Source organism: Zootoca vivipara, chromosome 2 (assembly GCF_963506605.1).
Source record: "Zootoca vivipara chromosome 2, rZooViv1.1, whole genome shotgun sequence".
Lineage (NCBI taxonomy): Eukaryota > Metazoa > Chordata > Lepidosauria > Squamata > Lacertidae > Zootoca > Zootoca vivipara.
In genome coordinates this window covers 110,608,415-110,631,584 of record NC_083277.1, presented here as the reverse complement: position 1 = coordinate 110,631,584, position 23,170 = coordinate 110,608,415, and the positions used below count along the sequence as shown (strand labels likewise).

Below are 23,170 nucleotides of genomic sequence, written 5' to 3'. Positions count from 1 at the left end.
AATGCGCCCACTGAGTCCCTGCCTCTTCTCCTATCAACCCTAATTCACATAGCCATCGCTCTTGCATTTCTTAGTTCTACCCATTGGTTGCCAGTATCCTAGACCAACCATCAGGTTATCGTTATCATAACCCTGCGCTGTCTCAAGAGATGGTGCGTATGACGGGGCACCGGCAAACCATCAGGAATGACACAAGAAGAAAGTTTTGTGGGTAGGTGGTTCCCGTGTCCAGGAATTAGATGGATGACCTGGTCTGGGAGTGGCTGCAGGTTTGTAACCTGGAGTTCTCCTGGATCCCAACTTGCTAGCCTAGCCTCAAGCAGCTTCAGGAGTGTTTGTGCCCATCTTAGGCTGATTCTCCAGCTACTGCCATTCCTGGACTGGGATAGCCTAGGTGGGGCTGCCCTTGAAAACAGTCTGCAGTCTGCAGCTAGGGCAGAACGCATCTGCTAGGCTGGTAAGGGGCACAATCCTATGGGACCGTGTTTCACCGTTCGTGAAAGCACAGCACTAGATGCCAGTGAGCTTCTGGGCCAAATTCAATGGGTCTGTACTAGTATAAAGGTAAAGGGGCCCCTGACCATCAGGTCCAGTCGTGTCCGACTCTGGGGTTGCGGCGCTCATCTCGCTCTATAGGCCGAGGGAGCCGGCGTTTGTCCGCAGACAGCTTCCGGGTCATGTGGCCAGCATGACAAAGCCGCTTCTGGCGAACCAGAGCAGCGCACGGAAACGCCGTTTACCTTCCCGCTGGAGCGGTACCTATTTATCTACTTGCACTTTGATGTGCTTTCGAACTGCTAGGTGGGCAGGAGCTGGGACCGAGCAACGGGAGCTCACCCCGTTGCAGGGATTCGATCTGTCTCCCTCATTACTGACTTGCAGGAGGAAGTTGAAAATATTCATATTCCCCCGGGCGTTTGATGGCTGAAAGACACTGTTCCTGGCAACCCTAAAATCACTGGTTGAATATCTTAAGTCTTAGCTCTCTTTGCAGCACGGTTTTAGAATGCTTATTTAAAAATAATAATAACATGGTTTAGATCATTGATCCATCTGCTGTCCTGGGTGGCTTCAGGAGCTGGAGGAGGGATATAAATTGAGTGGGGGGAAAAATAAACGTTGAACACATGATAGTTGCCAGGTGTCAGGACAGAGGTGAACTGGGTCATCTTGCAAAATAGGTAGAACCTCTTTGGCTGCCTGGGAAGCCCCCGAGTACTAAGCATGCACACGAAAGGTTTTCGGGAATTGCAACATTGGTGAGGTAAAGTAGGCAGCAACATACAGCAGATTTTCAAACTGTGCTTTTCGAGCTCAGCGTGAAGGGAACCCTGGAAAGATACCATGCTGTCCGCGAATCTTTCCCCCTGTAACGTTTAGTCACCGAGGTGTATTGTGGTGGGATGCTAAGTTCTGGTGAAGCGACACTGGTGCTCTCCAAGAATGCACCCTAAATTATCTTAGAGGTTCTTTGGCAAACAGGGTCAAACAGAAAATGCTATTTAAAGATAAAGGGACCCCTGACCATTAAGTCCAGTCGTGACCTACTCTGGGGTTGCGGCGCTCATCTCGCTTTATTGGCCGAGGGAGCCGGTGTACAGCTTCCAGGTCATGTGGCCAGCATGACTAAGCCGCTTCTGGCGAACCAGAGCAGCGCACAGAAACACTGTTTACCTTCCCTCCGGAGCGGTACCTAATTATCTACTTGCACTTGACGTGCTTTCAAACCGCTAGGTTGGCAGGAGCTGGGACCAAGCAACAGGAGCTCACCCCGTCGCAGGGATTCGAACCGCCGACCTTCTGATCGGCAAACCCTAGGCTCTGTGGTTTAACCCACAGCGCCACCCGCGTCCCTCTTGAAAGGTAGAGAGCATAAAAACATTGCTTTCAGGAATTCAGCGTGCCAGCAAATGAAGAAAGCCACACTGTGTTATCCTTTCCCCACATTGCATTTCCTTCCTCTGTGTGTGTTCCTAGCCCTTATTTCATGTGTGTGCGTTTTTTAAGGGTGGTGGGGCTTCTGCCAAATTAGCTGCTTCTCCTTATCCTAGAGAATGTCCCAAGATCTGCCAACAGACCAAGTATATCTTGCGCTCTCTTTCTCTCCTCTGCTTTTTGCTCCTCTCCTCCTTGCATTTGGCCGAGATTATCCGCTGTCAGCCTTGACAGATGGGTGATGCTCAGCTGCTGGCCACGTACAAATGGATACATATTAATTTTTCAGTTGCTGGACGGAGAGCAAAACGGCACAGATGGGAAATGGCCTATTGGTCAGTGTGATGCCCAGCTGCTCTGCCCTTGATATATGAGTGGACAGAGACTGGACATTAGAGAGCCACAGGGCTTGTGGAAACAAAACCGGGCCGGGGGGGGGGGAAGAGAAAATGTGTGTGTGTGGGAAGAGAGAGCAAGCGTTGAAACCTGATTCCAGGCAGGGGCTGTTCCAGAGAGTGGGGGCAGAATAGGGGCACCATTGAAGTTCGCCTCAATCCTTTTAACATATGTACATTGACCCTGCTTTGATTGCAAAACCATCCTTTCCTTTTGTCAACAAGAGTCACGAGTGTGTGCATTGGTCTACTGCCCCCCCCCCAAAAGCAGCAGCAGGTCCAGATCGTTTCGTTTTTAACCTCTGTCCCCAGCAGCCAGAAGCCTTGGGAATTTTATTTTTTTTATTTTTTCCAAGTGCCGCCTTTCCAACCCAGCAATAACTCCGGATTCTTTGATGGTTTGTTTGTTTGGGTGTGGGTCTTGGCTTGGGTCGAGTCAGTGGGAATGATGTCATTTTAGGGAATGCCTACACAACAGATGCCTGGGCTCCTGGGTGGACATTGCAGGGCATAATTGGAAGCACAGGAAAGTCCCCCCCGGGGGGGGGGGGGTAGAGGCAAGTACCATTTTCTTCCAGGGACACTCCCCATGCTGGAAGGAGAGAGGTGGCTTTGCAGACTCTGCAGCCTGCAACGGCCCTACCTATCTGCGCCTTAGAAGAGGACCAACATGAGCTTAAATCCCCAGCTTTTTTCAGTCTATCTATTGTCTCAGCCTCAAAAATCAGCACTGTGTTGGGTGTGCCCTTATTAAATCTTGGGATGGGCATTAAGACCATCTAGCGCAGGGGTCAGCAAGGTTTACCTCACCTGGGCCTGTTCACTCCTGCGGAGATCGCTCTGTGGGCTGGATCGCGTCTACGCAGATGTGATTTCCGGCACTGGGGAAGTGAGTCTCCGCTCCCCGCTGTGCCTGTTTAGCGCAGTGCGCAGGGACTCGCCAAGTGGGTGGCTCAGTTCGGGGGTGGCTCGTGGGCTGTTTAAATGACCCCTGTGGGCCGCTTGTGGCCCATGGGCCGCTGGTTGCCGACCCCTGACCTAGTGAAACCATTTGTTGTTCGGTGGCATGCCTTATGTCCATTGGCATAGCGTGGGTTCATAGAATCATAGAGTTGGGAGAGACCACAAGGGCCATCCAGTCCAACCCCCTGCCAAGCAGGAAACACCATCAAAGCATTCCTGACAGATGGCTGTCAAGCCTCTGCTTAAAGACCTCCAAAGAAGGAGACTCCACCACACTCCTTGGCAGCAAATTCCACTGTCAAACAGCTCTTACTGTCAGGAAGTTATTCCTAATGTTTAGGTGGAATCTTCTTTCTTGTAGTTTGAATCCATTGCTGGTTGCTGGTGCCCAGGGCTGCACAGAGTGGGGTGGATGGGAGGCAGGGAAATGGATGCAGTACATGTGCACATTCAACTGCCCCTAACAGCATCCACATCACCCAGGAGATCGCAGCCACAGAGATAAGAAGAGTCGTTTCATTGCCTGGAGAAGCCACTTCCTGGTTCGCATGGAGAAGCTGTTTTCAACGGAGCCCAGTGACAGAAGCACACAGCTGAATCGAGGCAGCACCAGGTGTTTGAATTTCACGCCCCTGACAATTTTGTGCCTGGGGCAATGGTCAGGGGTCCCTTTACCTTTACGAGTACTTTAGTCCGCTCCTCACCTGAGCACCACCTGACTGTTTTGATTCTGGCGGCCCCCATTGAGTCTTTAGAATGTTACACTTCTGGGTTTGCTTCTGTCCGAATTCTAGAAGGCGGCTTGATGCTATGGAACTTGGATAGGTAGTTCAAGCTGCCGTCAAGATGCTATGGTTATATTTTAGAGAGCCCACTTGGTGTAGTGCTCAGAGTGTTAGACTGGGACCTTGGAGACTAAGCTCTTGGGGTGACCTTAGGCCAGTTTACTATGCCCCCGTTACCTTCCCTCGTAGGATTGTTGTACGGATAAAATGGAAGGAAGAGCCATGTGTGCCTCCTTGGAGGAAAGGTAGGGTAGAAAAGTTAGCTAAAATTGTGACTCTGTGTTTAGAGGTATTGTGGTTGAAGACGGGAGGTGGCACATCAATTCCAGGAAATATTCACATTGATTTCTAATTGCCTTTTTATTGTTTCTTTTTTTCTTGTTCATTGCATTTAATTGTACTGGGATTTGCACTCTGTCACCTGGCATTCAGCACAATTGCTACAGCAGGCAGACACACTGTTTAGTGGTCTGCCAAGGTGCCCAGCAATTTTCAAGTGATCTGTGGGGAGAGAAAAGTTTGGGAGCCACTCATCTAGAGGGCCACGGGGTTCCCCAGCCCTGAGTTAGATGGTCTCGAAATTTAGACATACTGTAAAGTGTGTGGCTTGTGGAGGGCAGATTCCATGTGCTCTGAGGTACAATGTATGAATAGTCGTATTTACCAGACCCTCCAAATGTCCAGCTATTTCCCAGGGACATTCCCGGATTTACAAAAGCCGTCCTGGTTTCTGATTTGATCCCGGAATGTCCCGCTTTTCCTTAGGATGTCCCTGTTTTCATTGGAGAAATGATGGCGGGTATGGAGTTATCCGACCCCTCGGACCAAGGAGATACTGTAAGTAACTAGACAACCTTTAGAAGACATTGGAAGGCAGCCCTGTATAGGGAAGTTTTTTTTAATGTTTAAAGTTTTATTATGTTTTTATATATGTTGGAAGCCGCCAACATATACAAAAACGGAGTGGCTGGGGTATTATTATTAAGGACACCCCTATTTTCATCAGAGAAATGTTGGAGGGTATTATTTGCTCATATCTGCAGGAGAATCTGTATGTGCTGATCTAGCACAAAGCTAAAGAGAAGATGACCTTTCTGCCCCTCCTCCAGGAGGCACAGAAATGTGCAACCTGCCGTGAGCGCTCTCTCTGTGTGTGAATCTTTACTTGTACTTGGAGCTCTCTAGTAAAGGTAAAGGGACCCCTGACCATTAGGTCCAGTCGTGACCGACTCTGGGATTGCGCGCTCATCTCGCATTATTGGCCGAGGGAGCCGGCGTATAGCTTCCAGGTCATGTGGCCAGCATGACAAAGCCGCTTCTGGCAAACCAGAGCAGCACATGGAAACGCCGTTTACCTTCCCGCTGTAGCGGTTCCTATTTATCTACTTGCATTTTGACGTGCTTTCGAACTGCTAGGTTGGCAGGAGCTGGGACCAAGCAACGGGAGCTCACCCCGTCACAGGGATTCGAACCGCCGACCTTCTGATCAGCAAGCCCTAGGCTCAGTGGTTTAACCACAGCGCCACCTGGGTCCCTGGAGCTCTCTACTATTCTCTTATTTCAGTGCTTCAAGAAGATAGGGTTTTTTCCTGTGTGTGTGTGTATTTATTTTAAATGCAAGGAAACTGTTGCCTGTAAATAATTTTGATTGCTTATGTAAAGCCACGCGCAGCCAAACAATGCGGAGCCAAGGGAGAATATGATGAGCTTGCTGGAATAGATTGGCAGCATTTTGCTTAATAACCAACTTTCCTTTCTGTGTGCGATCTGCTCCGTTAATGCAAGTGCGTTAATCATGTGTCCTTTGTGGTTAGCAATCTACAAATTGCTAGGCGGAATTAAAATCATCCAGGCCTCCCCTGCATCTTGTCAGGGATGCTTCAGAGGAACAGCGTGCAAAGAGACACAGAGAGGTCTATGGCTGCACAGGGAGTTTTGTGAGGAAAAATGGTAGGATGCAGACTTTGAAGGACTCTAGCTTGTTAAAGCTTGTGTCTTCTTCTTCTTCTTCTTTGGCGATCACTCATAGCCGAGTAAGATTGTCTTCCATAAACACGGTTTTAACAATAAGTCTGTAATTGACTGTGGAGGCCAATTCTGGATCCACACGTCGTTCCACAGTGGGGACATCGGTTTCCGGGCGGTGTGGATTTGCCAAGCATGCCTTCCTCTTAGCACGTTTCTCCCTTGCATCCTGAGTTCGAGGGTCTTCGAAGCCCATGGCACCTTTGGTAAAGGCTGTTCTCCAACTGAAGTGCTCGCAGGCAAGTCTTTCCCAATTGTTGGTGTTTATACTATACCTCTTTTGTTGACCACCAGCATTACGCTTTCCATTTTTGAGTTCGGAATAGAGTAGTTGCTTTGGGAGACGATAATCGGGCATCTGCACAAAGCTTGTGTATATAAGTGCCAACAGTGATTTACACCCAGACAGCGAATATAACCATGTGATGCAAATCAGGCACTGAGAATTCATGTCCGTCCAACTGGTGGTTTCCCCCCCTGCAGATATATTTTGTAACATGCCACAGATGCAATCATAGTACATTGGTGGTGGGTTTATACAGGGCTGTCCACACGTCACTCCGCTTTAGTGATTGTTCAGCGATGCTTCCCCCATGTTACAGCATCATGGTCTTCCAGAGGTCTTCCTGCATTGTAGCACAATAAATGTGGGATTAAAAAAAAAACACCTCTAATCCAAAACACTTGAGGGATGAAAAGTTACAGGATTTCAGCAGGCAAGGACTTGAACTGACTGGAAGCCAACCAGGGTGTCCGCTGTGAAACTTTTGCAGGTGCAAACGGTATCCAAAGTGTGATCGCTTCTAATCACCCCAATACCATCATGAGCACAAATGATCAGGAATGAACAGTAAATGGGACACCTGTCAAGACCTTTAGGCACAGGAGAAAAGGCACCCTAAATACTGAGCTCAAGTAACATGTTTGTGGCATTTTATGGAATGGTAGAGCTGGAAGGGACCCCAAGGGTCCTCTAGTCTAACCCCCTGCAATGCAGGAATCTCAGCTAAAGCATTCATGGCAGATGGTCATCCAACCTCTGCTTAAAACCCTCCAAGGAAGGAGAGTCCACAACCTCCCGAGGGAAACCATTCCACTGTCAAACAGCTCTTACCATCTGAAAGTCCTTCTTGACATTTAGTTGGAATCTCCTTTCTTATAAGGTGAAGCCATTGGATCAAGTCCTACCCTCCAGAGCAGGAGAAAACAAGCTTGTTCCACTCTCCATGTGACAGCCCTTCAGATATTTGAAGATGGCTATCATATCTCATATCTCCAATACATTGGCCACCTCATGAGAAGAGAAGACTCCCTGGAAAAGATCCTGATGTTGGGAAAGATGGAGGGTACAAGGAGAAGGGGACGACAGAGGACGAGATGGTTGGACAGTGTTCTCAAAGCTACCAACATGAGTCTGACCAAACTGTGGGAGGCAGTGGAAGACAGCAGTGCCTGGCGTGCTCTGGTCCATGGGGTCTGGTCCATGGCGTGCTCTGGTCCAAGAGTCGGACACGACTGAACGACTAAACAACAACATCATATCTCATCTCAGTCTCCTCTTTTCCAGGCTAAATGAGCTCCTTCAACCGTTCCTCATCAGGACCCTTGATCATCTTGGTTGCCCTCCTCTTCACACCTTCCTAAATCGTGGTACCCAGAAATGGACGCTGTATTTCCAGGTGTGGTCTGACCATAGATTGATAAAGTTGGAAGGGACTTCCAAGAGCCAGCTAGTCCAACCCCCTGTAATGCAGGAATCTTCTTCCCAACGTGGGGCTCGAACCCACAACCCCGAGATTAAGAGTCTCCTGCTGTACCAAGCGAGCTATCTGCATCTTTGCAGCCTTTGTTAGAGCTGAGCACGTCAGCTGCCTCTTGGTATAGCAGCCACCAATACACTAGGAAGTCAAAGCTTTTGAGGTTCTCTTAGCCAGAAGCTACTACCCTATTTCTTTGTGTTTCGCCTTGCGAAGAGGCCAAGGTGCAAATGTCTTTCTGGAGCAGTGGGAAAGCTTGATATGAAAAGAGTTCTAGAAACGAGACTTGTAGAACTGGTATTGTTTAATATGGCATTACAGTATTGCTCACTGTAAAGATGCATATATAATTTAACGAGGATGGGGGAACATGTTTCCCTTTCAAAAAATAAATAAATCACAATCAAGGCTTCAACCCTGCCCAAGACGAGCACTTTGATTCCCATTAATTTCAACAGGAGAGGCCGAAACACATGTGTTTAATTCTCTTATTGAAATAAATGGGACTTAAAAATGGCTGAATGATGGCTTGAGCGTTTTGTTTCTTTCTTGATGTATCCCCCTTTCCCTAGCGGCAGCGATTGCAATGCACCATTAGCACACGCTGTTCGGGAGAGGAGGGGCTTCCCACCATTCACTCACTCCCCGACGCAAGCTAGATGCTCTTCGCTAAGCAACTGAACAGCAGAGACATACCCTTCAACATTTCTCAGATGAAAATAGGGGCATCCTAAGGAGAAAAGCAAGACATCCTGAGATCAGATCAGAAACCAGGGCAGCTTCTGTCAATCTGGGTCTGTCTCTGTAAAATAAGGTCTGCAGAGTGTGTTTTTGAATCTAGGAAAAGACATATACATGTATAGAAATATTTCCTTGACCCCCTGCTCTTGGGCAGGCCTGGCTTTTTTGGTGGCCTTTCCTGATTTTGTAAATCCGCCTACAGATGTGCCATTCGTTGCGTGCTTCAGAGGCGCCCCACACAGCCGTGATATTACATTGGTGCACATTGGTGCAAAGTACACGCTGATGTGCTCCTCTTGGGGCATGTAGGTAGAAAGCACGGCTGTGCCTGGGAAATTCTAGATTTTGAATTGTTTTGCAGATTTGTGCTCGCATGGGATGGCAACGTCTGGCTGTTGTTGTTTTTTTGTTTTGTTCCTGGAGCTGGTTAGGGCCCTTTGAAAGGATTGCTAAGGTTTTTTTTGTTTAAATAATAAAAAAGTGGGGGGGGGGAGAGAGACTGGAAAGGAGTTTTTACCTCTGCTGTGGAAGCAGCAGCCAGCAGCCCAGGTTTGGGGAGCAGCAGGGGTGTGGGCTGGGGGAGAAGACACCCATTCAAAACACCGAACAGTTGGAAACCCCTTTGCTGTGGGGAGCAAAAGAGCTCTCTCTTGCCTCCCCTCCGCCCCTCCCCAAACAAAAAACCAGTCCATAGTTGCTCCTGAATAGATTAACCAGATTTCCATAATTAGAGTGTGAGAGGACAATGGGATTCTCTCCTGACCGGCCCCCTCCCTCCTTCCTTTTGTCTTGTGCTTTTAGATAATGGGGAAGCCAAGAGGGTGGGAAACTGACTGCCATTTGGCCACTGGACAGTAATTTTCTCACACTGCCAAGGGAGAGCATTGAAACATCTGCCTTCTCCGGGAGCAGCGTTTATTCACGTTCCATTTCAAATGCTTGACAACTGCTCTCCTCTCCCTCTGGGCCCCTTCCGCCTCCAATCCTGCTTTCTTTCTTTCTCTCCAACTCTCCTTTTCTTATTTACTTACTTATTTACTTTACATTTTAAGGGCCTGCAACTGGTTCGGCTTTTTTCCCCCTTTTGATTTCCATCAAAGGCCGCCTTAATCACACATTCTGTTGTCTTATACCATCTTGCAGATATAATTTCCTACCAGCTCTACCAAAAATTTGGAGGCGCTCCCAACACACACACACACACACACACACACAGAGAGAGAGAGAGAGAGAGAGAGATTGCTTTTATAAATACATATATTTATTTCTCATATTCAAATGTCCAAAGGGCATTTAGCTTGACCTTCCAAGCAAAGCCCGCCTCCCGGCTGCCATCAGTAAATAAAAGATCGGATACAAAGAAATTGCCCTTAGTTAAAGCATAACTTTTGGAAGAGCAACTTCATTTGAAAGCTGCAAATGACGGAGGATTTTTACTCCCTCCCTTGGGGTGCTGTTCCAATGGTTAATCGCCCTCATTGTTAAACCGGGGGGGGGGGGTCTTAGAGAATTTTGTTCTGTCCACATTTTTAAGTGGATGGCTTTAATTCATACCTCCCGGATCCTTCAGAGCTCACACTTCTCCTAATTTTTCCAATGCAGATCTCAGATCAAAAACATAGCAACTTTTGTTAAGAAAAAAATGACAGATACGGTAGTATGCGTTTTGCTACCCACTTGCACCTGAACACAGTTTTGTAAAATGCGTATGAGAAACACAAATCTATATTTATTTTGCATTATTTACATGCCATTTGATTGCAATAAAACCTCTAAAGTGGTTTACAAAATAAAAATAAAACATCAAACATATCAATAAAAGACGGCTGAAAACAGGTGTTTGAAAATATTCAAAAGTTAGTTAAAATCAGGTAAGCAAGAGAGAGAGAGAGAAAGAGGTTAAATTACAGGTCAGCATTGTACATACCAGTACTTTATCTGAATAAGCTTAAAAATGGTTTAAGCATGTGTCAAAAAGAGTGGAGCGAAGGCATCTGCCTGATGTCATGAGGCAGAGAGTTCCAAAGACTCCTTACCAGCGTGGAATAGGCATTATGCGGCACCTGTAGCACTGCCAGTTTCATAGATCAAAGTGGCTGGGTAGGCAAATAAAGGGTAAGGTGATCCTGGAAGTAATGCCACAAAAGGATGTCACAGACTTAGGAAATGAACGCATGCAAAACGGACACTAAGATGGAAAGAAGACTTGATTTGTCCACCCCTAAACATGAGTGTCTGAATTCCTGCTTTATATTCTCCCTCTGTGTCTTAAATTCTAGTCTGGTTGGTGTGTGTGTGTGTGTATGTATCTATACAGTGGAACCTCGGTTTATGAATTTTCGGTTTATGAACGCCGCAGACCCATCTGGAACGGATTAATTCACTTTCCATTACTTTCAGTGGGAAAGTTCACTTCAGTTTATGAACGCTTGAGTTTAAGTACTCCACGGACCGTCTGGAAAAGATCAATCCATTTTCCATTACTTTCAATGGGAAAGTTCGCTTCAGTTTATGAACGCTTGAGTTTATGAACAGACTTCCGGAACCGAAAATTCCGTAAACCGAAAATTCGTAAACCGAGGTGTTCATAAACCAAGGTTCCACTGTACTCAATAAAGGGTGATGGGAATTGTAGCACTGTTGAGAGTGCTACAACATTCGGGAGTCTTTGGAGGAAGTCATCTGCTTCAAATATAAGGCATGTTTATGTCTTACATAATTTAGCAATTTCGTGTTCTGCTCACATTTTGACTCAGAAAAGGCCCCTTTGCATTGCGTGTTTGTGTGAGAGAGATTTAAGGATCCCTCTCCATTCTGAATTGTGTGAGAGAGATTTAAGGATCCCTCTCCATTCTGAATTGTAGCACGGATAAATGAAAATTGCAAGATAAGGTAGGCCCCTAGGAGGCTAGAGTGGTAATAAACTCTCCTTGTCTCCTATTACATACACATAGTCTGAATTTAAATGGATTGATCTCATAGAATTACTCCTGGGGCGATCGCAGTTCTGCGAGTGGGATTAAATTTTAAAGAACCTTCCGCAAAGAATTTCCAGCAAACCAGTTCCCAATGTCCTTTGCGGGGGGAAAGGTGCTGTAAAAGTGGCAGGACGTGATTTTAAACATAGCTTGGGAGTCTCCAGTTCATAGGAAAGAGTGTGCCCAAGGCTATTTTCAATTTTTTTAAAAAATGAAGCGTTTATTTGGAAATATCAACAGAAGCTTCTTAAGGAGAAGGGGGGGGGGAAATACCTGAATCATCGTTTTAACAAACCGTGCTGTAAATATTAGAGCACCACTAGCCACAAAGAACAAAGGGCATCAAGATTCCCCCCCCTTCTGCTGCTTTCAGATGTATTTTATTTTCCTCCGGGGATCCTTTCCTAGGGGACTGTTTTCCTCCAAGACCCTCCCCCTACATCATTTAGTAAAGTGCTAAGGTAACCTCTCTGAGGAATCGTCAGTAGCTCGAGAGCCCAATGGCGGCCTAGGAAACACCATTGGCATAATTAAGTTCACATGCTGTTGCCTGAGAGCGATCTGCGATGAAGCGAGAGTCTGACAAGGTGCTCTCAGTGTTAGGCTGTGGCTGCAGCCAGGAAGGAAACTCAGTGTTTAAAGTCTTCGGAGCTTTAAGCCGGATGATTAAAGTGCACATCTTCAAATTTGTAAAAGCCAGCATCGGATATTTTAGGGGAAAGAGCTACCACATTTCATTTTTTAATTATTTTTTTTGGGGGAAATCATTTTTATTTGATTTTACAAATACAAAATATAAACGAACCAAATACCGTACATCTCCATGTGTAGAGCTTACTCTGAATCTCACAATATCCCCTTTGTGGGTCTTGTTCTGAACTTTTATAACTGCATAGTATTCTATAATCTATATTTTATATCAATCCATATTACACATAGTATTTGTTACAAGTGAAATTAAAATCCTGCTAGTTTCCATCTGCTTGCATTGTCTCCTAAATACCGTAATTTTTTTTCTCACAAGCTACCGCATTTCAGATCCCATGTCGTTGGAATCCATTTCCTAAATTGATGCTTTTCCAAGCATAATTCAAAATGTTGGTGCTGAGCTTTACAGCCCTAAACGGCCTCAGCCCTGTCTCCACCCCCATCGTTCTGCCCGGATACTGAGGTCCAGCTCCGGGGGCCTTCCAGGGAACCAGGCAGAGGGCCTTATCAGTGGTGGCCCCCTCCTATCAGATGTAAAGGAAATAAACAACTATCTGACTTTTAGAAGACATCTGAAGGCAGCCCTGTTTAGGGAAGTTTTTAATGTTTGGCCCTCCTAGTGGTGCCGCAATAAAACTACCGCCACATTTGCAAAGCTAAGCAGGGACCAGTATGGTTTCAAGTTGGATGGGAGATTGCATGGTGAGATTCCTGCATTACAGGGCTTAGATGACTCTCGGGATGCCTTCCAACTCTTCAGTTCTATGATTTATTATGTTTTTGTAAGTGTTGGAAGCCACTCAGAGTGGCTAGGGCAACCCAGCAAAATGGGCAGGGTATAAATAATAGCATCATTAGTCCAGGGCATCCGGGCCCCTGGGATTTTTATAGCCTTGGTTGAGACCTGGTTGGCTTTCAGTAGGGATCCAGTCAAGAGGGAGAAGTTATGGATCACTGTTCTTAACTACGCTTCCTTTTCTTGGTGTAAATAGCAACACTTTTTTAAGCAACCAACAGCAACTCTGGATCGCATGCTGCAAAGGAAAAAGAGACCTGGTTCATGTATTGCAGCTACCAAGCAGCTGAGCTATGTGCATTTTGCACCTTTGAGCCCCTTGCTATTTAGTATATATATATTTATACTAGTGTATTTCAGCCCGTTCAATAACGGGTGCTAGAACATCCCAGGGTTCGGAGAAGCGCTTGCGCAGCGCTTCTCCAAACCCTGGGACCTGCTTTCTCCTCCTCCGTTCCTCTCCCGCAGCCACCGACAGCAAGGAGACAGGGAGGGTTGTCAGGTCCGCGGGGCGCCGGGCTCCTCCTCGCGGGCGGTTCGTCCTGGCGGGCGGGCAGGATTAGCTCATCTCGGCCACGGAGAGGCAGTACAGCAGCGGCGGCAGCAGCAGCAAGAGCGGCGGCACCTCAGTAGCCTCATCCTCCTTCTCGCCCGCCTTTTTGCGCGCTGCTTCCCGGCGCCCTCTCCCCCCGCGGGCTGGTCCCTCACGGAGGGAGAGCGCGCAAGTGGATGGCATGAGGGGAGGCGGAGTCCGGCGCTTGGGCCTAGCGTCCCTCAGCCATGGCGCGCTTCGGCGCGAACTTCGCCTACGGCGACAAGGAAAGCCTGGCTGCCGGAGCCGCAGCAGCAGGATCCGGAGCCAGGGGACTGGGAGGCTTCGGCGGAGGTTGGCCCGTCAGCAGGAGCGCCACTACCAGCTCCTCTCCGAGCTGCAGGCCCTCGTCAAGGACCTGCCCAGGTGCGGGGAGAAGAAGCAGAGGCTGCCTCGCCTCGGACTCCCGCCGGCTGGGCAGCGCTCAGGGAAGGGCCCGGATCGGACGGGGGGCCACCTTTCCTTCCTTGGATCCCCACACCTTGGTCCGCCGCTGCTGGGAAACGGGAAGTGACAGGAAGGAGACATTGCTGGACACACACACGCGCTCGCTCTCTTCCCCCCCGCCAACGCTCAGTCCGGCTGGGATCAGCGGTTGGCGGCCGCAGGGAAACGGTAGGTGGGGGGGGGAGAGCGCATGCGCGCGTGTGTGTGCGTCCTGTCTCCGTCCAATCCCTGTGTCTCTGGGGTACATGCGCAGTACCCCAGGGACACACGGGACAACTTGGACGCAGGGACAACTTGGACTTTATTATATAGGATGCTGCTAGCATTTCGGCAGGAATAATAATTCTCCCAATCAACCTCAGGTTCCATCCATATATACAGTCATACCCCAGTTTAAGTACGCTTCGGTTTGAGTACTTTCAGTTTAAGTACTCCGCGGACCCGTCTGGAACTGATTAATCCACTTTCCATTACTTTCAATGGGAAAGTTCGCTTCAGGTTAAGTACTCCATGGACCGTCTGGAACGGATTAATCCACTTTCCATTACTTTCAATGGGAAAGTTCGCTTCAGGTTAAGTACGCTTCAGGTTAAGTACAGACTTCCAGAACCAATTGTGTACTTAAATCGAGGTACCACTGTACTAGGCTTGGAATTGCGTGTCCAAAGGGAGCGTTTTATTGGAAGGCCCCCATTGTCTTCATTTTTCCAACTCCGAGTCCCTTTTATTTGTTTACCCACCCGCCCATTTTAATTTTTTTATTTACTGGGCCGGGGTGGGGGTGGGGGTAGGGATGAGAGCCCCCTCTCTGTGGACCTTTCGCCTCATTGTGGCACTTTTTAATATATAATGGGGAGTAAATGAAGGTGGAGGAAGCCCGGTTAAAGCTGCCATTTAAATCCTCCTGTGTAAGTTTTGATATCCAGAGTGAACGTACAAATGCTATATAAGTCAATTAAAGCATTAGGTAATCTAATTGTACTGTGGCCACAAAGTGGCTTAGAGGCTGAATGGCAATGCTAACCCTGATTTCCCCCCACCCACACTTCAGCATTCTGTTCCCCCCTCCCACCCCTCACCGGGCCTTTTGTGAATGAGCAGAGGAGGAGGGACCCTCGAGAAGGCGGGGGCTGGGGCTGGGGTAGTAGATCTGGTGAGCTGAGCAAATGCACACACACACAACACACACACACACAACACACACACACACAATGCTAAGGAAGGGACCTGGAAATGAAAAACTCGAAAATTTCCCAGAGAGTGGGATATACACAGAGTTTATGTAAAAGAACATTGTCAATCTGTTGGCAGGTTTTGGTTGAGCTTCAGTGTGCCAATAGGATAGTTATATAAAATAAAATTCCTAGTAAGTCAAATAATACAGAGAAAGTGAATTTTAAGCGTGTGTTTAAGGAATTTAAATCTGGAAATGCAAGGGGAAGATCGGAGCTCTTGACTAATTTAATCACAAAGGGATGTACGAAGCAAGCATTGGTTAATGAATAAATAACTCTTCATTTTTTAAATTTCTCATTCTGCCTATAATATCTGTTGTACACTTCCGTTACAAAGTTTTCAATCAATAAAGCATTAAAACACACACACACACACACACACACACACACACACACACAGGAAATGAAAAACTAGGATTGCAAGCTGCTGCTTCTTTTTTGCAAGGATTCTGCCAATCTCTATAATGCGATACGTGCTTCTTCTTCTTTTCCTCCCCTCCTCCTCCTCCTCCTCCGCTTCTCTCACACCCCCTTTCTCTGGAGCCTCGAGGTTTTTTGGAATTTGCTTGGCCCCACAGCAAGGCTCCTGAAATGTCTCTACTCATTAGATCAGGAGGACGAGAGGAAGCCACGGGGCAGGGGCAGAAACACCCCGGCACAATTAAAGTTACTTAGGTCGGCGGAACTGGTGAAGCATTCCTCTAGCTCTGCCCTTGATTGCTTCATTGTGTGCATTCCACCGCCTGCTTGCTATAAAGCAGCTGAGACCAGGAGGGAGGAGGGAGGGGGCTAGAGTTTCAAGCCGGCATGGCTGCCTTCTGTGTCTAAAGCGGGCCCCCACTTTGTGTAAGAACATGGTTGCCCAATTGAGTAACCCAGGTTAATCATCATCATCATCATCATCATCATCATAAATTTCAAGTTTTTCATTTATGCTAGGCATATATCTTTCAGAAAGTGGGGAAATACCCTAGCAGAACGCCGTACACCAGTAGTTCTCAAAGGATGACAATTAATGGCGGGAAGATTCAAGGACAATCAGTATTGTATTTTGGGAAGAATTCGTGTTCTCATGTAGCTGCATTGCTTTATATTTCCTGCATGTCCCACAATTATAACGTAACTGTGTTACGTGTTACAATTCAAGCACTGCTAGATCTATCTCTCCCCCCTCCCGCCCAAAATGGTATTTCTTATCTTTTTTTTTTTTAAAAAAAAATCAGTGTGGCACAAGCAATTTTTTATTCTGAAAGTGTGGCTCCGAGGGAACCACACTATGAGAACCATGTTGCCTGCATGTGTGCAAATACCGTAGTAAAAACAAAAACAAAACCCTCTTAGTGATAGTGATAGATTTTAAGGATAGCAGAGACAATCCTGAAGAAATTGGTCCAGTTGCCAAGACAGGCATTTCCCTGGGGAGTTTGATTGAAGGGGCTGCAATGGGAAGGCGGGTAATGAGGGCGTCAGGAGCTTCCCTTGAAAGACAGCTTGCTTGTTACTGCTGATTTCCCCCTGTAGCCAGGAGGTGCATGGAGGAGATCTGGTTGGGAGCACACTGCTGGGAGCAATCCTAAAGCTTTACCCCTTCCTTTAAGCTTTTCCCCCTCCCAACTCTTCTGTGTTAGGCAGCTGGGTCTGGGGCCATAGCTGCCAAGTCTCCCGTTTTCCCCGGGAAACCCCCGTTTTTCCAGCTGTCCCCAGCCGAAAAAACGGATTTTTTTTTTGTTTTCCCCCGGTTTATTCTGGCGCGGTGGCCATTTTGGAACTGGGTGGAGCATGCTCAGAAGCGACTTTTGATGCTGCTCTGCCCAGTTCCAAAATGGCTGCAGCACGACTTCTGGTGCGGCAGCCATTTTGGATCTGGGCACAGCAGCATCAAAAGTCACTTCTGAGCATGCTCCACCCAGTTCCAAAATGGCCGTCGCGCTACTTCCGGTTTGCTAATTTCGGTCCGGTCCCTTATTTTTCAGAGAGGAACTTGGCAGGTATGTCTGGGGCTGCCATTTTAATTCCCCACAATTCCCCCTGTGGGACATTGTTCCCGAGCACCCTGGGAAATAAAAACGATGTCCACCTCCCAGTAGAGATCTGGCAGCTGCCATTTTGATTCCCCACAATTCCCTGCCAGTGTCGCATCATCTGCATGATTTAAATTTCCTGGACCGGCGTTACATTGGGGGAATTGTGGGAATATAAAATGGCAGCTTCCTGGCTGCCTAGTATTTGATTTGAGTGCTGCCACCAAGTAGGTCAGACTCAGGGGGCGGGCACCAGAGAGCGTTGTGTATACAGTTGTAATTTGGAAGTCACACGGAATCCATTCGACTTCCAAAATGTTCAGAAACCAAGGTGCGGCTTCTGATTGGCGACAGGAAGCTCCTGCCACCAATTGGAAGCTGCGCCAGACATTCGGCTTCCGAAAATCGTTCAAAAACTGGAACACTCACTTCCAGGTTTTGATCATTCCGGAGCCGATTTGTTTGGGAGACAAGCCGTTTGGGATCCAAGGTACGACTGTACAGTGGTGCCTCGCTAGACGAATGCCCTGCTAGACAAATTTTTCACTAGACGAAAGGGTTTTGTGATCAGAGGTTGCCTCGCAAGGCGAATTCGTTTTGCGAAAAATACGTCTAGTGAATCGCGGTTTCCCATAGGAATGCATTGAAATTCGATTAATGCATTCCTATGGGCAACAATAAAAATAAAAATAAAATTCAATGCATTCCTATGGGATTCGCAAGACGAATTTTTCGCAAAACGAATTGACTCACAGAACAAATTAAATTCGTCTAGAGAGGCACCGCTGTAATGTCTATTTGAAGTCTTGATGTAGCAGTTAACTGGAAAGCTTTCCCTGACTTAGGTGCACAAAGCTCATATTCACAGAGGCGCCAGTTGCGCCCAACATTGGCAGGGCCTGTTGTGTGTGTGTGATATCACACATGCGTCCCCCCAACTTGGCCAGGCCAACTCAGCCTGCCATACTCCACCCACCCACTGCCAGCCGCCTTACCTTTGTGAAAGGATGCAGCAGGACTAAACGCCTTCACCCTGGCGTGTCCTTTTGAGGATCGCCACAGAGGGGTTTTGGGGGGGGAAGCCCCCCCTGAATCTTTGCCTCCCGCAGCCCTCCCTTGATGGTGTGCCTGCTTGATTAAGTGGCTAAATCCTAACTTAGTTTGCATCATGGGTTTTTGTGTGTGAAGGTGAATAAAGACATCTGAGCCCTCAGTACGCCAGTCAAACTGGAGAAAAGATAGATAATAACAATACATAAGACCCCTCTAGCCCCATTGAGGAGTGGCATTTCCTTACGGGACAAAATCTTTTGGGTTTTTTTTTTAAAGTTTTTATTTATACATTTCATTAGTTTTACAGTCAGTTTAACATTTCAAAGTTTGACATCCTTCCCCGACTTTCAGCGGTTCCTTAAATTAATTTTCTGCATATCCAAATTAACTTAATTTGCTCATTTAATGATCTACTTTTAATATATACTCTTATGAAACTGCAGGTTATTACCATAACCCTGCTAATGTTTTTATCTGTAAATATTCAGTAAACAATTTCCATTCTTTTATAAAAAAGAATTTCTTATTCTTCCGGTAAGTTTTGCCATTTCTGCATATTCCGCAAGTTTTTGTATCCATTCTTCCTTTGCTGGGACTTCTGCTTCTTCCCATTTTGGGGGCAAGTAGGATTCTTGCTGCTGTAGTAGCCAACATAAATAAATTCCTATCCAATTGAGGTAGTCCTGTCCCTGTTATTCCCCAAAGACAAACTCTAATCCTGGTTTTCTTTGCTGCTCTTTCCCTAGCTCTTTTGTCAAACATGCACTGGACACCCGAACATGCTCAGCCCCTGAACCAGTGGCCGGAGCAGCACCTTGATGTCTCCTCCACCACCTCATCCCCTGCCCACAAGTCCGACCTCTACCACAGCAGCCGGCAGCGCTTCAACTACGCCTGGGCCAACGATGACATCTCTGCCCTGACCGCCTCCAACCTGCTGAAGAGGTATGCCGAGAAGTATTCCGGAGTGCTGGACTCCCCTTATGACAGGCCGCCGGGGCTCAACACCTACGGGGATGGCGCCTTTGGGCCCCTCAACGGTCAGAAGGGAGAGATGGATCCTTGGCCGATGGCGCACAGCTCAGAGGGGGCTTACCCTTTGACCCCGATGCACGATGGATTGCCCAGCTCCAAGGGGATCATCCCTCCTGCTGTCACCCCAGGGAACAGCCTCGGGACCTCCCCGGTGGTCTCCAGCAATCTGTCGGACTCCATTTACCCCAGTAACACATGCGGGGGACCCCCCACTTCTGGCAGTCTCGGGCCGTCTCAGGAGTACCCTTCAGGCTACAGTGGGGCCTACCTGCCCTCGGGCTATTGCAGCCAACCTTCCTCGGCGCTTCCGCCTCCACACCCGTCAACCTTGCATAGCTCAGGCCTCCTTCAACCCAGCCACCCTTCCACGGCGCTCGTCCCCAGCTACAGCTCCTCAGGACCCATGTACAATTATGCCTCAGGCAGCTACCCACCCCAGCCTGGCTATGGCACCATTCACCCTCCCCACCCGTCAGCCTCGTATTTGCCCTCGGGCATTGCTGCCCCCACACCCATCCCTCCCTCCTCTCGCCCCCCTGTCGTCCCTGGGTACAGCTACCAGAGCCCCCTCGCTGTGCCACCCCTCAGCGGTGATTCGGGGAGCTCTCTGAAAAGGAAAGCCTTTGATATCGCCGGCGGCGAGGATGACGGCGAAGGCCGGTATCGCAAATACAGCTATGAGCAACCAAAGTCTCCGTATCAGATGTCCGACAGCGGTGAATGTAGAGGAAATGGGTTCAGCCGCAGCTCTGAGGTGCCTTTCAAAGGTGGGAAGAGGCCTGCCGGCGTGGCGGCCACCGCCGTGGCTTCAGAGGAGCCCGTGGGGAAGTACAACAGCCAGCCCATGAAAGGCCTGGTGTCTCCGGCTTACAGCGTGGGCGAAGCCCCGCTGAGGCCTAGCGAGACCTTTGAGAAGTTCACCCCTCCGGCTGCCAACGGGGAACACGGAGGAGAGCCCTTTGCCCTCAGGATGCAGCCCAAGCCGCCACCGTTCAGCAGCGACAACAGCAGCCAGACTGTGGAAGAGCAGCTGAAAGCCATGGACCCCTTTGTTCTGGAACTGGTGAACAACAAGATAATTGATTGTGGTCCTCCGGTTCAGTGGACAGACATCGCAGGGCAAGTCTCTGTCAAAGCTGCCATCGAGGAAGAGCTGGTGTGGCCCATCTTGAGGCCAGGTGCTTACACGGGGGCAAGCCGGCCACCCAAAACCATCCTGCTCTTTGGACCTCGCGGCGTCGGGAAGACCCTGTTGAGCAGGTGCATTTGCACCCAGCTGGGATCCACCCTGTTGAAGCTCAGCGGGACGGCCCTGGTCTCCAAGTGGAAGGCAGAAGCCGAGAAGATCCTGCAGGCCACCTTCTTCGTGTCCAACTGCCGGCAGCCGGCGGTCGTTCTCCTCACTGACGTGGAATCCCTCCTGGAAGACACCGCTGCCCTGAAGTCCCAGCTCCTTTCCTACCTGGATAACCTTGCTACCTCAGGCGAGCAGAACGTCGTGGTCATAGCAACCACCACCAGGCCTGGCAGCCTGGACGAAGCCACCCAGAGGAGGTTTGCCAAGCGCTTCTACATCTCCCCGCCAGACAGCGTTGCCAGGCGGCAGATCCTGCACCACGCTTTAGCCCAGCAAAACTACTGCCTCAGCGAGAGGGAGATGGCCTCCATTGTCCAACTCACCGAGAGCTATTCCGGCAGCGAGCTCCTCCACCTCTGCCAGCAGGTTGCGTCCAGCAAGCTGCAGGGCCTGCCGGGGCAGCTTCAGCCCACCTCCTACAAGGATTTCGAAAGCGTTTTCTGCAAAATCCACCCCGCTGTCTCTCAGAAGGAGCTGGACTTGTACGTGGAATGGGATAAAATGTATGGGTCTCAGCATTAGTGGAGAGTGGCCGGCTTCTTCTTTTTCGATGGTCTTGGCTCTCTCTGAGCGGAAGCTGCTGGGAGATTTTGAGTTCCTTCTCTTTCTTTTGCTATTAAAAGCTTTGGCGCTCCGAGTGCTCCCGTCTCCCGAGAGGCCACAGCCTACCTGCCTATGAAAAGCAGGCGATGGGTGAGGAGTCATCTATTAGAAAGTCACACCTAAGTTTGGATGCAAGGACTTCCCCCCTTAGATTGATTTGCGTACGTTTCCCCCCCTTAAAAAATGTCTGAAATTTTGACTGTGTGGTGGTTGTTGGGTCTCTATGTTTATGAAAAGTAGTTGCTCAATGAACTCAGGATAACCTATTTATTATTAATCTGTTTCCCCCAGTCATCCCTTCCTCTACCAGCATTGTAAAGTATTCTGCCAGGTATTGTCCCCTTCCCAACTCTTTTAAACACTTTACCTCCTGGTTATTTCTGTAGAGTTCTTAATTTCCATGGAAATGGCACGATGCAGTCATTCACTGCTTTATACTCTGATACAGACTCATTTCCAGGGGCATAATTTAGCCCTTGATGTTCTTTAAAGCCAATCAAGAGCATCGTTGTTAAAGCAAATGGCATCAATGGGTTTTAAGGGAAGGCTTTTGGGATTTTTTTAAAAAAATGTAGATTGTTTATTAAACTAGCATCCTTTTTATTTTGGTAATGTATGTAGTGGGTTCTGTTTTTCTTTTTTAACTACTCAGGAAAAAATAATTTACCTCAAAACAAGAAAAAGAAAAGAAAAGAATGTTTTGTTTTGTTTTTAAACTCAAGGAAAATAAAATATGACCTGGAGGGATTGCAAATGTGTTTTAACACACACTTGATTCCCATATTAAAAGCAAAAGGTAAGGAGAGGGGGAAAAAGAACAAGAATAAACTTGAAGTCGTTACAAAGATGAAAGTTGAATGTATTTCAGGGGCGTTTCACAATATATTATGTCATAACTTTATTTTCGTTTTTTAAAGAAAACATTTTTACCATAGCGTTTTGGTGGAGTAAGTGTCTTCAAAGGATAAGTATTAGTGCTGTAGTTTTGAAGCCATGGCTAGTACCACTTTTTGAAGGAATGTTTCTATTCATTTCCAAATTCCAGGTTGCCGATCCATTTCCCTCCAATCCATTTCCCTTTGGTTGTGGCCTCTGATAGGACCTCTCAAGCTTTGTCACAACAAGAAAAAAACAAACCTCAAACCACTAGTTCTCAAACTTCCCAAAGTTATGGGAAAGCAAACCTACCTTTCAGCATTTAATGTAGGGTTTCCCAGACTTGGGTCTCCAGCTGTTTTTGGACAACAATTCCCTTCGTCCCTGACCACTGGTCTTGCCAGCTAGGGATGATGGGAGTTGTAGTCCCAAAACAACTGGAGACCCAAGTCTGGGAAGCACTGATTTAATGGATGAGCCTGGAGACATTCGTCCCTATGAACATGCCACTCTGCCTTGCCTGCCGTAACACACTGCAAAATACACTTTTGCTTGCCTATGGGCGCATTGTCCTCATTTACTTTGCCATAGCCTATAATATGCTGTCATCTTGGAGTGTTCAAAGTGAGCTTCAGCAGCTGCAACATGTGAACTTGCACCCTAGGCTTTAACATTCACTGTGTGTGTGTGTGTGTGTGTGTGTGTGTGTGTGTGTGTGTGTGTTAAACTCAAGGTGCATCTCCTAAGCCAGCCCTGGAGAACCATTCATAAATTACTTTATATGGTTATTGAGAGGGCTTTAGGCACAACCTAGCACCCCAAGCTCAGTACTAACCAATGTTTTAACTAACGTCCCATTTGCTTTCTG

The 23,170-nt window shown here is 47.9% G+C and overlaps 1 protein-coding gene across 1 annotated transcript in view; it reads left to right on the top strand.

The window, feature by feature from the left end:
* The window catches only part of FIGNL2 (fidgetin like 2), a 56,568-nt gene extending 33,965 nt beyond the window's left edge, over window positions 1–22,603 (top strand). The window contains exon 2 of the mRNA XM_035103266.2: window positions 19,178–22,603. Within this exon, the coding sequence (XP_034959157.2) occupies window positions 19,192–21,345 (2,154 nt within the window). The 5' untranslated portion in view covers window positions 19,178–19,191 and the 3' untranslated portion in view covers window positions 21,346–22,603. The remainder of the gene's footprint in view (window positions 1–19,177) is intronic.
* The last annotated feature ends 567 nt before the right edge of the window (window positions 22,604–23,170 follow it).